At 38.4% G+C, this 14,365-nt stretch overlaps 1 protein-coding gene across 1 annotated transcript in view; it reads left to right on the forward strand.

The window, feature by feature from the left end:
• The window catches only part of ITGA9 (integrin subunit alpha 9), a 219,723-nt gene that overhangs the window by 43,126 nt on the left and 162,232 nt on the right, over window positions 1–14,365 (forward strand). The window contains exons 14-15 of the mRNA XM_058833171.1: window positions 531–685; window positions 9,162–9,322. Of these exons, the coding sequence (XP_058689154.1) occupies window positions 531–685; window positions 9,162–9,322 (316 nt within the window). The remainder of the gene's footprint in view (window positions 1–530; window positions 686–9,161; window positions 9,323–14,365) is intronic.

The raw sequence follows: 14,365 nt of genomic DNA on the forward strand, positions 1-14,365 counted from the left end.
GTCCCTCTTATCATAAAAATTATCTATGAATCCATCTCCTGTGGATGACCTCTGTGCTCTCTCCTTGACTTTGGGGTCACAAATTTGACTATAGATCATTCTGTGGAAACTCTCAGTCTCTCCCTAGCTGTCCCTGTTCATCCAAGATGGTTAGCAACCAGTCTCATTTGCATGAACTTGTACTTGTTTGCTGTTCTGGTAATTTTGTTATCCTCTTCAGTCATCAGGAAGGCTTTATGCAGCCTTTGCTGGAGAGGATTATAGTTATTTAATATTATCAGTTTCCCCAGCTGCCTGCCTGCAGTCTGTATCTGAGCACTAAACTTCAAGCTGACATTACCACTTTCATTTAAATGTTAGTAGCCCTTGCCAGCTAGGCAAAATGCTATTTTTTTTTACAATTCAAATGTAGTTTTTTATTTTTCCTGTCTGCTTGAAATTGTGCAGTTTTCCAAATTTGCTTTATTTTCCTTTTGTGGAGAATTTCCCTCTGAATGGTCACTCAATTCTGCTTCTCTGTTGATCTCCAGATCCAGGCCTGTAATTACCATGGATGTCACCATTTTCCTGCCCATATCTATCAATATCACAGCTCCTCAGTGCCATGATGGTTTGCAGCCGGTGAACTGCCTCAATGTCACAGCATGCTTTCGTTTCAGTGGCAAGCATGTTCCTGGAGAAATAGGTAAGGTACCTATGCCATCCCTAGACAGGAGCACAGTAACCAGAGTCGAGGTCTTTCTTTGTACTTAGTGACAGAGCTTTGTGTGAAATAAGTGGTTTCAAGATGAACATGGGCCATACAATCCCAGAAGGCTGGAGGCTTGAGAGCTTTCTTGGGCATGTTTTTGCCTTGTGATGAGGCTGGCATAATACTGAGGCAGATTCTTCCTGAGTGAAATGAGGGAAATGTCTCCTTGGGCTTACTGCAGGGATAAGAGAGCGCAGCCTTCTGAGTTCATAGTCCCAGTCTACCTCTTGATAATGCATATCTGTATCCATATCCTCTACCAATGTTATTAGACAACAGGTATGATTTGCTCTGGATTAATAGTGTTTGAAAGTCTGCAAGGAGCTCTTGAAACAGACATGAGAAAATCCTTTTCTGTGCATCAGTTTACCTGTTTGTAAAATGATTATAAATAGCCCAGTGTTTTACTGATTGCAAGAATATCTTCCAGATCAGTGTCTGTAAAACACTTGGAGTTTCTCAGATGAATGGAATTGTGTGACATGTAATTGTTCTAGCCTCTACATCTTGGCTCTATTAAAATACTACTTATGTCTTTTACATCCCAATGCTTACAAATCTTAGCTGTTTTATGAAGTGGTATGGGACAGATACAGAATTTCTAAATATTTAAGGCCGGGGTTAATTTTTTTCATGATGCTTCACCCTTGTCGTGCTTTAAGAATGGCAGAGGACTTGCACTGTGCTGTTCAGGGAAAATGCCCCAGCCTCATAGCATGCTGTGTCTTGACAGTGAGTCTGGTGAAGAGTTGGGGGAAGCCCTGCCTCCTCCTGCTCAGTGGTCTAATCTTTTTGAGAGGTAGTTGAGAAGGATGAGTTGTATCTGTGTACCTTCACGTGAGCCTGCTTCAGGATTCTGTTTTTAATTAAGTCAGAAAAGGAAAAGGCTTCTTGCTACTTCTTGCATTCACATGAAGTAAGAACTACAAGCAGCTTGTCACTGTCACCTAAACATCTCAAAACAATGGATTTACTGTATTTAAGATTCCTCTGTATTCTAGCATATTAATGCAACTGAGACTTCAGTTTCTATTTTTGCTTCCTCTAAATGCTGACTTTTTCCTTCCCTGTAAATGATGACTCTAAGTAAGCAAATTTGTGCTTTGATAAAGTATTTTTTTTCACTACCCACTACTCTGTCATTAAGGAAATGCATTTTTGAGGGCTCCTGAGATGTTAATTCCTCTCTGAAAAATTACAAATAGGTTTTCTGAATATCTAAGTATTCTTATGTTCCTGGGGTACTATTTAAAATGTTTTCGTTGCTTTAATTTCATATCTTTGGACCTGTGGCTATGAAGTAAACTGCCTTTTTTCTAATCTAAATATTGGTTTCCTTTGTTTACAAAAGACCTATCTTCCTGTTCATCGTGTCTTGTAAGAGCTGGTTGATTCCCCTATGTAGTCATACAAACTGTACTTCACTTGATTTACCTGGTAAAAGCACACATGTATCTTCTTTGATGACTAATATCCATTGCATTACAAGGAACTGTTTTATTATTAAGTATATAAACTCCAATCATTGCCCTTTTATATAATGCTTCTAACAAAGTGTTTTTCTTGAAAATGTTACAGCCAGAACTATCTGACTGTATAAAACCCCTTTAGGATATGATTCGGATAAAATATCTCAAATAAGCTTTAAGTTAGTATTGTAGCAGTCAGACCATTTTAATTATGCTGCAGTTGAAAAATATCAATTAACAAAGGAGGGAGCAATTAATGGAAGTATTGTAGTGGTTCCTTTCCTGCATGGTTAAATATAGGGGAAAAAACCCTAGAATATCTCTGTTAATGCATTGTTACATAGTTCAGACTTTGAAAGGCTAATGGAGGTGTTAAAATGTTATGCCAGAATTTTGTGGACAAAAGTGTTGGGCTTGTGTCTGGGTGCTTTTTGTTAAATCAGACTGCAAGAACGCAGTGCTCATCTAGAATCTAGATGCTGGTGTTCATCTAGCACTTCCCTAGGGCTTGTCACTGTGGATTCTCAAGATTACTGCTTACTCGTGTAAAGCTGAGCTTATCTCCTGCTTTTGAGCAGCTGAAATTTGCCATCAACTACATAACGTTCAGAAAATCAAGCTGAACATGCACACAGCATTCTCCTGTGGCAAATGTGTGTCTTCAGTACTTGTTTGAATGTGTGGTTATTTTGTTAACAAGAATGGGACAAAAGGTAATCTTCATCTAGCACTGCCTCACACTTGCATGTAAACATTACCTACCTTTTTTTTTTTTTTTTTCTTTTAGTGGTAGTTGCAATACTACTGGTCATGAAACAGCTATCCAAAGATCTGTGTTTATGGATACTGCAAATGACTGTACAATTTCCTTTGAGTTGTTTCCTGCAGATAATAGTTTTCAGAAGTATGAATTTATTGCTGAAATGTTTTTGTCTGAACAAAGAGCCATGGCCAGGTGAAATATGGGCTCTGCACTTTGTGCACACTCTGTCTGACCCTTCACTCTCTCAGTGCTTGCTGGAGAGCTGATCATCTAGTTGTATGCCTCCTGACAGAGACAGCCTCCAGCATGTCTTGGACATGAGAAGTATGACATTTGAAGTTTTCACTGTCATCTCAGAATCTCAGTTAAACTGTTCTTCCCTCACTTGATGGGTCACTGCTTTGTCTCCCCTGGAGTTTCTGTATCACCAGGAAAGGCAGAGATTAGAGGAAGGCCTTTCCATCTTGAATGAAAATGTTTTAGCCTGTTCAGACTCTGTACTTCTGTGTGTCCAGGACAAGAAAGTGGCTGCTGGCATCTCTGTGCATCAAGTGCTGCTTCTGCATTCATCCGTGAAGGAAAACAGATGTAAACTTGTGTCCACAGTTGTCAAGATCCAGTTCTTAAAGTGATTAGAAATGCCTCTGCCCAAATTAAGGTGCAAACAAGACCGTATGCCAAAGTCAATAGTATGGCTTTTATTTGATAGTAAATATGAGAGAAAGATAGATAGATAGATAGAAATAGAAAATAGGTGAGTTCAACTAAAGAGAGTGACAGAGACAGAGTAAAGAAAATATCACCACCTGTGGATCCCATGATGTTCCGTTGATCTTCTTGGTGGTGATGGTCCCTCTGAAAAGCATCTTTAGGGAGGGATGGGCTTCAATGGCTCCTTTGTACAGTTCTGCCATAATTAGCAAAATTTTATATCAGTGTTTGAGGCATGAAACACTGCCTCAAACAATGAATGATTTCAGTCTCTGACATCTACCCTGTGACTCCAACATTATAATAAATGTCTCTTTTCTAGCATTGTTCTTCAGTTTATGGGTTGTCCATGGAGGTGATGAAGAAAGATAATAGGAGGAAAGACAGAAACAGCAGAAGCAATAACATGAGTAATCATACAGCATACAATAATCATCAATCCAATTCTCATTAATTAGTGAGTCCCAGGAATCAGTGCTTTTTAATGGGTAGTGGATGTGAGGGATATCACTATATTGTATCTTTTAGGTGTTGGTTCAATATGTTTTGAAATTATTTATAGAGTTATACAGCGAGTCTTCATTTTTAAACTCTATAGAGGGGTATCCTCAACAGATGCACATATTAACATGTGTCAATCAGCCAAGTTTTGAGAGAATTCCCAGCTCTTGCAGTATAATTTATTAACTTTGCACCCTAGAATAAAAGTGAATGGATTTGTCAAGGGTGTGTTTTCTTCTTGACTGCATTCACATGTAGTTGGAATAATTTTATATGTAATATTCTTAGTCTACCAGATAATTCTATATATTATAAAAACAAGTTTTTATGATACAAAATTGCCACACAAAACATTTTCATACAAAATGTTCTCAAGCAAACATATTTTTACATCAGGGATATGCTGTACTTTCCAGGAGACAGTTGTAATTTCATCTTGACAGAAAATAGAAACTATGGGTTTATTATTGGTGGAATTAGAAATGAAATTAATTTCCTTTCAAACTTAGTTGAATTAGCCGAAGTAGCTTTTTTCTTTTGAATTTCAGTGAGTAAATTGCCCTCATCACATTCTGCACCTACAGCTGAGAAGCATGTGTATTGCACAATGTACTATAGCCACTACACTGATTAGCGTAAATAGAAGAGTTGAGGCAAAGTTAAAATACTGTCTTTGGACATATGGCAGGAAATTTAACATACATTGGCTTGAGAGCTGGTAGAAGGCTTTTCTGTATTTTATTCATGTCCTTTTTGCAGTTCATGGCTATCCCTCCAGGTTTGGGAAGGGGGATTCAATAATTTCTTAAGTGATATTGACTTACGTTTTGTTAAGAATTTCTAGTTCTCTAATTAGTAAATCAGAAAAATTTAGCCAAATCATAATTGTAAACTGCTCTGAGGCATAACTGCAGAGGTTAGTACATACTTGCATGATTTCAAATATGTATACATTTTTATACCAACTCTCAGGACAAAATTGGTTGAGGCAAATTATACATTCATAAGACTTTTGCCACACCATTTTTCAGTAAAAAGAAATCAAACTTATGTGGAATACTTTAACTAATATTTGATCTCCCAACAAGCCACTTGCAGTGAAAATACAAACAAATTACAAACATTAATGAACTGAAAATGCAAACAATTACAGTGACACTTTAAGTTTCATGGATTTTCATGCAGCTCCATCTCATGTGTTGGTAGGTTCCTATAAAAAGAAAGTGAATGTGCTGCTTGCTGTTTCTCTGCTCCCAAACAGTTTTCCTTGTATTCAATGTAGGGATGTTTGGCATTTCTAGAAAAAAAGAAAAGAAATAAACTTCCCAGGCAAAATACACCAGAATGAAATGAGTTGCTAATTGCATTAATTTTTTTAGGTGAAGTTCTACCTTCTATTCTATGAAGTGCTTGTTGCACCACTTCTATTGTTTCCCTAAGTTTTTCAGTGAGGTCTTCTCCAACTGATTGCATGTTCAGTAAAGGGAGTGAAACTGCTTTAATTGCAGTCTCTGAATTAGGGAATGGTTTTGGCATTTAGGTTGCATTTTTTTTTTCTTTTTTTTTCAGGGCTTTAGTAGGTTTCTGCTTTTCACCTGGAAGCAGTCAGCCTTATCAGTTTGCTCCTTTAATTCCAGTGATTTTCATTTTGGACATGATTGAATTTGGCAGCAAGCAATGCCACTGCCTAAAACCTTTTTTTAATAAGCCATCACCTTTTTTTACTAATCAATAGTTCCCTATCCAATTTTTTTTTTTTTCTCACTATGTCCACCCCAGGGGTAGAGAAGTGACTAACAAATTAACTAATGAAGGACAACAAAATGTTTACCCCTAAAGTTTTCCTACAACCCCCACAGAGGAAGCTGCATGATGAATACTTAAGCCTGCATAGGGACAAAACGATCCCCACATGGCAGCAGCTGCAGGATTGGCCTCAGGATTAGAACTTGCCAATTCTAGTTGTCCACAACTAACCACAGATTGGTGGGGAGGTTCCCACAAGATAGGAGATGCAGAATTGGCTTCAAAGACTAGAGCATTCCAGTTCTGCCTTTTCACAACAGAACACACAAAAATCATAGGGGCATCAGTCCCCACCAAACAGGAGCTTTTGGCCATTCACGAAACAACATGTAGACGAGGGAACTAGACCCCCAAATCCATTTACCACAATTCCCTCAGAGAAAGATGCATTCAAATTTCTAAGCCTGCAGAAGAAACCACAACCCCTCAAAGGAAGTTCCAACCAAGTGCTAGGAATTCCTATGGAAGGACTCCTAACAATCCTCACAGCTCCTTAAAACAAGTAATATTTAGATTTCTGAGATTTACTACAGAGGGAAGTATATGAAATAATTTTGTGAAAGGAGACAATACTATTGTGAAAGGCACTTTGGGTCAGAGAACGTTAATCCTGCCAACTATGCTGATTAAATGTCAAGATCCAGTTATTAAAGTTACTAGAAATGCCTCTGTCCAAATTAAGGTGCAAACGAGACTATATGCCAAAATCATTACTGTGGGTTTTATTTGATAGTAAATATGAGAGAGAGAAGGAAAGAAAGAAATAAATAGAAAATGAGTGGGGGGGGGAAACAGAGAGTGATGGAGACAATAAAGAAAATATCATCATCTGTGGATTCCAACGATGTTCCATTGATCCTCTCCAGCTGATCTTCTTGGTCCCCCTGAAAAGCATCTTTAGGGAGGGATGGGCTTCAATAGCTCCTCTATACAGTTTTGCTAAAATGAGCAAAATTTGATATCAATCTTTGAGGCATGAACTATTTCAATTTCAGACAACAGTCTAGCTAATTTCCTCTACAACAATAACAACAATAGTAATAGTGCCAATGTGAGAATTAGGTGAATTTCAGTGGTTATGAAAATGAAGGGTTTTTGGTTATTTGATTAGAGCTAAGCAGGTAGTTATGTTAGAAATTGCTCCAAATTTTCTTCTGTACTCTTCATTTCAGGTGTACATTGCTTGTGTGTTGATCCATTTCTAGGGTAGTCCTCATGTCCCTAATACTGCTGCCTGAAAGACTGGCAAGATTTAATGTAGGATAATAGGTTGTTTGATATTTTCACTGTTTAAACATGTTCCTAGGACTGAAGAAACATGCCTAATCAAAAATTTTTCAAAAGCAGATTCTCATCTTCAAACCTGTATGCAGCTATACTTTGGTGCAGGAGAATTATTTCTGTCTGTCTCTCATTTTTCCAGCCTGTTTGGAGGCAGGCATGAGTCAGTGCTTACCCTCAGAGTGCCTCAAAAGCAGATGTGCTGCAGTGATGTGTTGTTCAGTGTATGCAGCAGTGTGGATGGTTCCCTACTTAGACCCAGGGACAACACTATGAGAGCGGATTCGAAACAAGGTGGGAAGTGCTGGGAAAAAGAAAGCTTTTTGGAAGAGGATGGAGGGAATGTCCTATACATTCTCTTTTGCTAGTGCTTTTTTTTTTTTTAATGCTTTCAATGCTTAAGAATTTTCTTTGCAAGCAAAGTTCATGAATCATTTTCTCCTCATAATTAATTACTGGCAGAGACAGCAAAGAAGCACATTCCTTTTCCAATGGCTTTTTGTAATTATTTAGTTAGTTCTTCATTTTTTCCATGTGGTGCCTCCCTCTTACCCCCCTGGCAAATCAGTACTATAGCTAGTAGTTAGGCAAGCACTTACAGATGTCCTTATTCCTGATGAGCATTTTGCCTCCTGCTGTTTGTGTGCTTTGTCATTATGTTAGTGGGTGAGGAAGGGAGGTTCTAAGTGGTTCAGAGTGTGCAATCCATCCTTTAGCACTGCCAGCTGTGATTCATGTTTTTTAGCTTGTGGGATACCATGGCCTGATCTTAATCTCTTCTCACTCCCCACTGCTTCCAGGGGTGTTTTCAGCCCTATGGGATGACTCTTGCATCATAGGTATGTACATGCTCTTTAGGATGAGAATCCATTATAAAATGCCTGCTGCCATTTACTTGGTGCATCTCTTACTGGCTGGAATAGTTCAACTGGTCTGCTGGGTAGCAGCCGTCTTGAAGATATGAGAAAAAATTTCTCAGAGGGAACCATTATCAAAGCTTTTAGGCATTTAACTTTAGTTAAGGAAAATGAATAGTCATTAGAAGAATTGAACCCTTCTTCTGAGCTCGTCAAATTCATGCCAGAGTTTTATTTTCATTGTGTGAAGCTGGGTGGGTAGATCATCAGTAGAAAGAGAGAAAACTCACTTAAAGCTGCAGGACAAATGTTTGAAGGCATTATTTGGAAGAGTTAAGTTGCTAGTGAAAACTTGTCTTATGATCTCCTACTGGAGTGAGCAGGAAGAACTTACACTACCAGCAGTGATAAGTTTGGCCTGTTATCTCCCTAGCCCTTCACTGCCCCAGGTTGCTTTTTGGAAGCAAAAAAGTTGTGTGTGGGGAATTATATGATATGAATGCTAAGATTCCTTGCTAAGATGACTGCAAATCAATGAAAACAATTGTCAGGAAGTGCCACATCCTGGTTGACATTTGCATGGTTTGTGCTGTTTTAGAAGGAAAGCAGAGTTTGAAGTTGCTGCTGTTGTTTGTGTTGGGATTTCTGCTTCTTCTGTCAGGAGCAGTTTAAATATCTTGTTTTTTGTTTTTTTTTTGTAGGAGGTTGTTGTTGGGGGTTTTTTTGTTGTTTTGTTTCACTTTTTGGGGTTTTTTTCTGTTAAGTGTACGTAGATGTATTACACATTGTTTCCTATGGGAAAGGATGGGCTGGGAGTAATAGTGATACCTAACATGGGAGTATGTTTGTAATTGGATCTGGTTTTCTGTAGCTACAGGGAACTTAGTGATTGATTGAGGGCCCTCAAGGGTTGACCTTTCTTCAAGCATAGATGCCCCGGAAGTGACAGGATCCATTGATGGACGGCTGGAAAATAACTTGTATACTGACATCCTTTGTTTTCTTCTTCCTTTTTAAAACAGGTTTGAATTATAACTTGACTGCTGATGTGGCAAAGAAGGAAAAGAGCCTGCAACCCAGAGTTTATTTTGTGACTTCTGGAGAGGCAGCAGGGCAGATCACAGAAAAGTTACAACTGTCATTCATGCAGGAAAAGTGTGAGCATTACCTAGCATATGTCAAGGTTAGTTCATTCATGTCCTTCCTTACTTTGGCCTTGCTACATTCCACTCTTTTAAAAAAATTATTCAACTAATCACAGTGGTGCTGCTTCGATTTCAGATGTTTGATTTCCTGATAAGTAGAAGTTCAGAACTTCTTGCTTGGCATGATTTGTCAGTCTGAGCACCTTCAAGTGCCAGGAAAATACATTTTTTTAAATGTTTGATCAGGCAGGTGTTTCTTTCTCTCTCTTTCTCTCCCTCTTTATCCTTTTGCCTTGGTTTGTTGCTACAGGTATTATTCCCAAGGAGACAGCATCTTGTTTTATTAGGAACAGCAGGTTTACTGTTTAGTTTTAAGGCTTGACCACACAAAAGCCAGATATAATCTGCATGGGAATGGCAGGATAACGTGGGGCCTGCAATGGAGTAATTGGGCTCTTGGATTTGAAGGGCCCTGTGGATTTCATCTGGGCTTGAAAGCAGCAGTGGGATAACTTAATTTCACATGCATCATGGTCCTAGGGATACAGAGAGTGCTTTCCAGACAGAGACATAGAAAAGGTCTGTTTTTCCTGTGACAAGCTCTTCATCTAGAGCTTGCTAGAACTGTAGATACCCTCATTTGGCAGGTGCTGAAGAAATGTCACCCAGGTGCCATTGTTTTCAGAGTAAGCAGAACAATTTTCTTCTATGCTAAAAATGTATAGAATGGATTTTAAAATCACATAGGCAGGATATTTATCTTTTAAACCACATATTGTTGTCTTACAAATACTAATCTTTATCACCAGTCGTTACTGAAGGACTTACTCCCATGGGTGAGTGTGACCTAAATTTGATGGATGACACTTGGCATTTTCTTGTTTTGAGAATACAGTACATCCAGATTTTTCTAAATATATCAGCTTTTCCAGGAAGCTTTTTTGTACCTAAAAACTGTGAGAATGGGAGATAAATTTTATCTTCTGACTCATCAATATTTTGTGCATTTTATGCTGTTGAGAGAAAATAAAATAAATAAGGGCACCAAGGAGGAAATGCTGTTCTATTAAATTGCATGGATGTCTGAAGAAACTACATACCGTCCACACTTTTTTGTTTCTGCAACAACCAGTGCTTTCTGCTGTGGAAATGCTTGTTAAGTAAAATGTAGGCCTATAAGATTACCTTTACTTAGAAAATATATCACTGATTTTACTAATCCTGGTCTTTCTCCAATGAACACATCTGGTTAGACTTCACATTATTGAGTTTGGATCAAAAGGAACCACGTGCCTATCTTAACCCAATAATGATTTCTTTCACACTAGCTCTTGTAGTTTTTGGATACTGCACAGAATTCATTAAAGAGCTACATATGCCCAAGAAACACTTTAAATTATTGTGACATTTCCAAGGAATTTTGGGAATGCAAAGGTAAAAACTGTTGTTCTGGAAAATTCCTGGGAAATTGAATTTTTATAGGCAAGGGAAACATTTAAACATGTTTAAAAATACCAGCAATTTACCAACAAAGCAAAATAGCTGGTTAATGAACAAGACTACTGGTTTTCTATGTGATACAAGCAGCCATTTTTCACTATTTGAAGAACAGCAGGAAATTTTGTAAGGGTGAATGGAAAATAGTGGAAGAAGATAATCCCTGTGCTTTTCTGAAAAAGATGGTGTTATCCACAAGACTACATGACATTAGAAGCATCGAAGAGAGCCCTGCACACTCTGATGGAGTGGAAATATGGGTCATGATTACTGATATTCTGAAGTAATAGCTAGTAAAACACATCCCCTGAAAAACAAACAAAAACAACCCTCCACAAATTCAAACTGGAGTTCTCCTTTATTGCATGTATTTGTGATGGAATGGGTGACTAAAAATATGTGGGCTTAAAATATACAAATACTTCATTTAGGCTTCCCTTTTTCCTTTTATTTACTGTATGTCTGATGAATTCTCCCGCATGGCAAATTGAGTTGTTTGTGGCTGCATCCTTAATACATTCTTTTCATTATTATTTATGTCACTGGTCACAAAGGGGTCCATGTGGCGTGAGGATGTCAATTCTGGACTGCTTGTAATGAAGGAGAGAGAAGCTGTTTGGACTTCCATGTGACCTGATGTGCTAACTTGACAAACTCTGCTAGGTACACAAGGTCCCCAGTCCAAATGGAGCACAGCAGAACACTGTGGGTTGAATTAGTTTAAATGAAAGCATTTTCCAGGCCTTGCTGGATGATATTATCTTATCAACATGCAATTCTAGTATCCGGGAGGTACAAAATGGAAGGACTGAGGAAAACCATTGGAAAAACAGATCTCTACAAGCTGCCTGAAATTTTTGAGAGATATGATCTCAAGAAACCCCAGCAAAACTGAGCACTAAAAGAATTGCAGTCTGCAAATAAACTGACATTTAATTGTTTTGCAATTAATAAGTGTCCATGTTTTGAGCATGACTCATTTCCTATTTGTGAGTCCCTTTCAGGACAGTAGCTACTTTTCTTATTGCTGCTATTGAATTTGACTATTAAAGTCTGTATTTCCTCGTATCTGTGTGACTAAGTGGATCTCAGAAGGTTTGCAGGATAGATGTAGCTGGCAGCTTCATCTTGTACAGCACAGACTATCAAATTGCAGCTCAAGTTGCTAGAGCTGTGGTGGTTCATGAGAAAACATGGTTTTCTGGTTGAGAACAGAGAATGAAATTTGAAACACTTTGGGACTTCAAAATGCATTACATTTGGTTTTGTAGTGGGCATAGAGTTGTAGAGGAGTGATATGACTTTTATAGTTTTGTTTAAAATTGCCTGTCCTCACTGGAACCTTTTTGATGATTACTAGTTAAGAAACTTCCTTTAATATACATGGGTAATAAAACCAATACTGACAGAACCTCAGGTGTTGTCTCCAAAAGCTGTATTGTTTTAATTTAAACAACTTTTGAGGGTTTGACTGCTACATTGAGGAGAACATGGCTGTTGAGAAGTTCAGGAGCACCCCAGGCTTTCTCATGTCAATGCATAGCTGTTCCCTTGTGTCTCTTAGGAGGTGATTCACTGCTGGAACATTCTTCTTCCAGCTCTCTGGGGAGGATGGCACTGCCATTAAAGATCTCTCCTTCAGTGGTGATAAAACTACTAAGAGGAGATGAGTACCTTGTGTGACAACTGTCTGTCAGTTTTGCTGGGGTACACGGATGCAAAATTTAAATCTGATTAGTTTTTTTTTTCCTTTCTTTTAGAAAAGGATTTGGGTTTTTTTTTTGGTGTAAGGAATGGTAGAAAAATGGAATGTGGTATTAAGAGGAAAAGAAGCAGAGTTTGCAGAAAGGATTCCAATCAGAGAATTCTAAGAAAACAAATGGATTTGGAGGATTTAGAAGTGTCTCCTTAATATCTGGGCCTGCAGCTGAAATGTAGAATTTTCTCATGACAACTGCACTTATTTGATGGTCTTCAGAACACTGGGGCAATGGGCTTAAGAGGTGCTGTGATCAAGGCAGTGACTCTGAGGAACCATTGTTTCCCTTTCCTGATGACTGCCCTGGTTGTTTCCTGGTTAGGTGGGCTTTCCTGATATTTAGCATAGATTTATCAGTGTATAGGATGAGAATTTTACAGCGATACAAAAGCACATTGTGCCAGCAGATTTATGCAGGATCAAAACACACCTTCCTTGATTTATCACAGAAGTGTAATAGTGATCATGTTGAAAGCCCCTTGAAGAATTCCTGCATTTATTAAAGAAGCACCATCTGGTTTCTTACCCCACTGTAGGCCAGACAGCTGGGCTGCCTATTGCTACCAGTCACAGTTGTCTGTGTACAGAGTGGATGCTCTAATAGCTGCAGACACCATCAGCAGTGCTGGCACATGATTAAACTAGACATTGTGTTGATATTTTCCAGGGATCTTTTTCTTGGTTAGTTTCATGTAAGTCATAATATTAATTCTTAATGGATCCAGACATAGCTTACGGGAAGGATGGGGCTGAGAAGTAACAGCCTTTTGCATAAAGCTGTGTAAGTGAAGAGCTAGTGTATATACAGACAGGTTTGAAAAAAAACACCGACTTTTTAACAGAAAGGCACAATTGTGCTTTATTCATTGCTGAGTTTTGTAGCCAAAAATTTATGTTTTTATGGGTGTGTTTCTGGTCTTTGTCTGCTGTGAATCACTTGCTTTTAAAGATACTCTAGGCTTCTGACCTCACACAAACTTCATCACTAGTGCTCACCTATTTCAGTCAAGGTCTGTGGTCATGGATGTTTCTCCCTCTGTATCTGTTTGATCTCATCTAAGAGAGTTGCATATGTTGAAGTCTTTTCTTTTTGATTCATAGTACTTTAGCTTTTTTCTGGGGATTGGGTAACAAAGCATTTGATCTCAGTCGTGAGATGTAGAGATGGTGTCACCTTGATCATATGCTTTTTTCTGAGAGTTGTCTGCCTGTCAATTAATGTCTCTATGTAAAGGTTTTGCTGGTAGTATTACAGGATAGAGATAACACTTGAAGCAGAGACTGCTTTTCCAGCAACAACAACAATGAAAACTTGGTCATGATTATCTAGAATTTCACAGGGTTTGGATCACTTAGACAAAGGGAATGCTGAACTTCTTCAGCCTGTAGTAGAAAGTTTATCATCACGGCAAGACTAAAGTGTAGTTTTACTACACAGAATGATGACTGCAGTGAGATTCAGCATTAAGACCAAGAGCAGAGTTGATGCCTTTGGGTTTTTCCTTTTGCTTGTTTTATGTAACTTTATTTCACCCTTTTGTGGAGCCAGCTGGAGAAACTGTTAGGCCCAGCCAGATGCAGTCATAACATGTGTGCAGCCTTAAAAGGCTGTGGGATAGGTGGGGTCATCATGAAGCACAGATAGGGGTTTATTTACAAGAAGCATGCTTTCCAGAAAAGTTCTGTTTACCAAAACTGTACAAAGTCCACTGATAATCTATTAGAACAGCCTGTCTCCCCTCCAGCAGAGCAAAATAAATGTGTTTTAATACATAAATACAAATAAAAATAAGTAAGTAGTGTTTTCTTCTGCCTTATTCTGTAA

This window comes from Poecile atricapillus, chromosome 2, assembly GCF_030490865.1.
Source record: "Poecile atricapillus isolate bPoeAtr1 chromosome 2, bPoeAtr1.hap1, whole genome shotgun sequence".
Lineage (NCBI taxonomy): Eukaryota > Metazoa > Chordata > Aves > Passeriformes > Paridae > Poecile > Poecile atricapillus.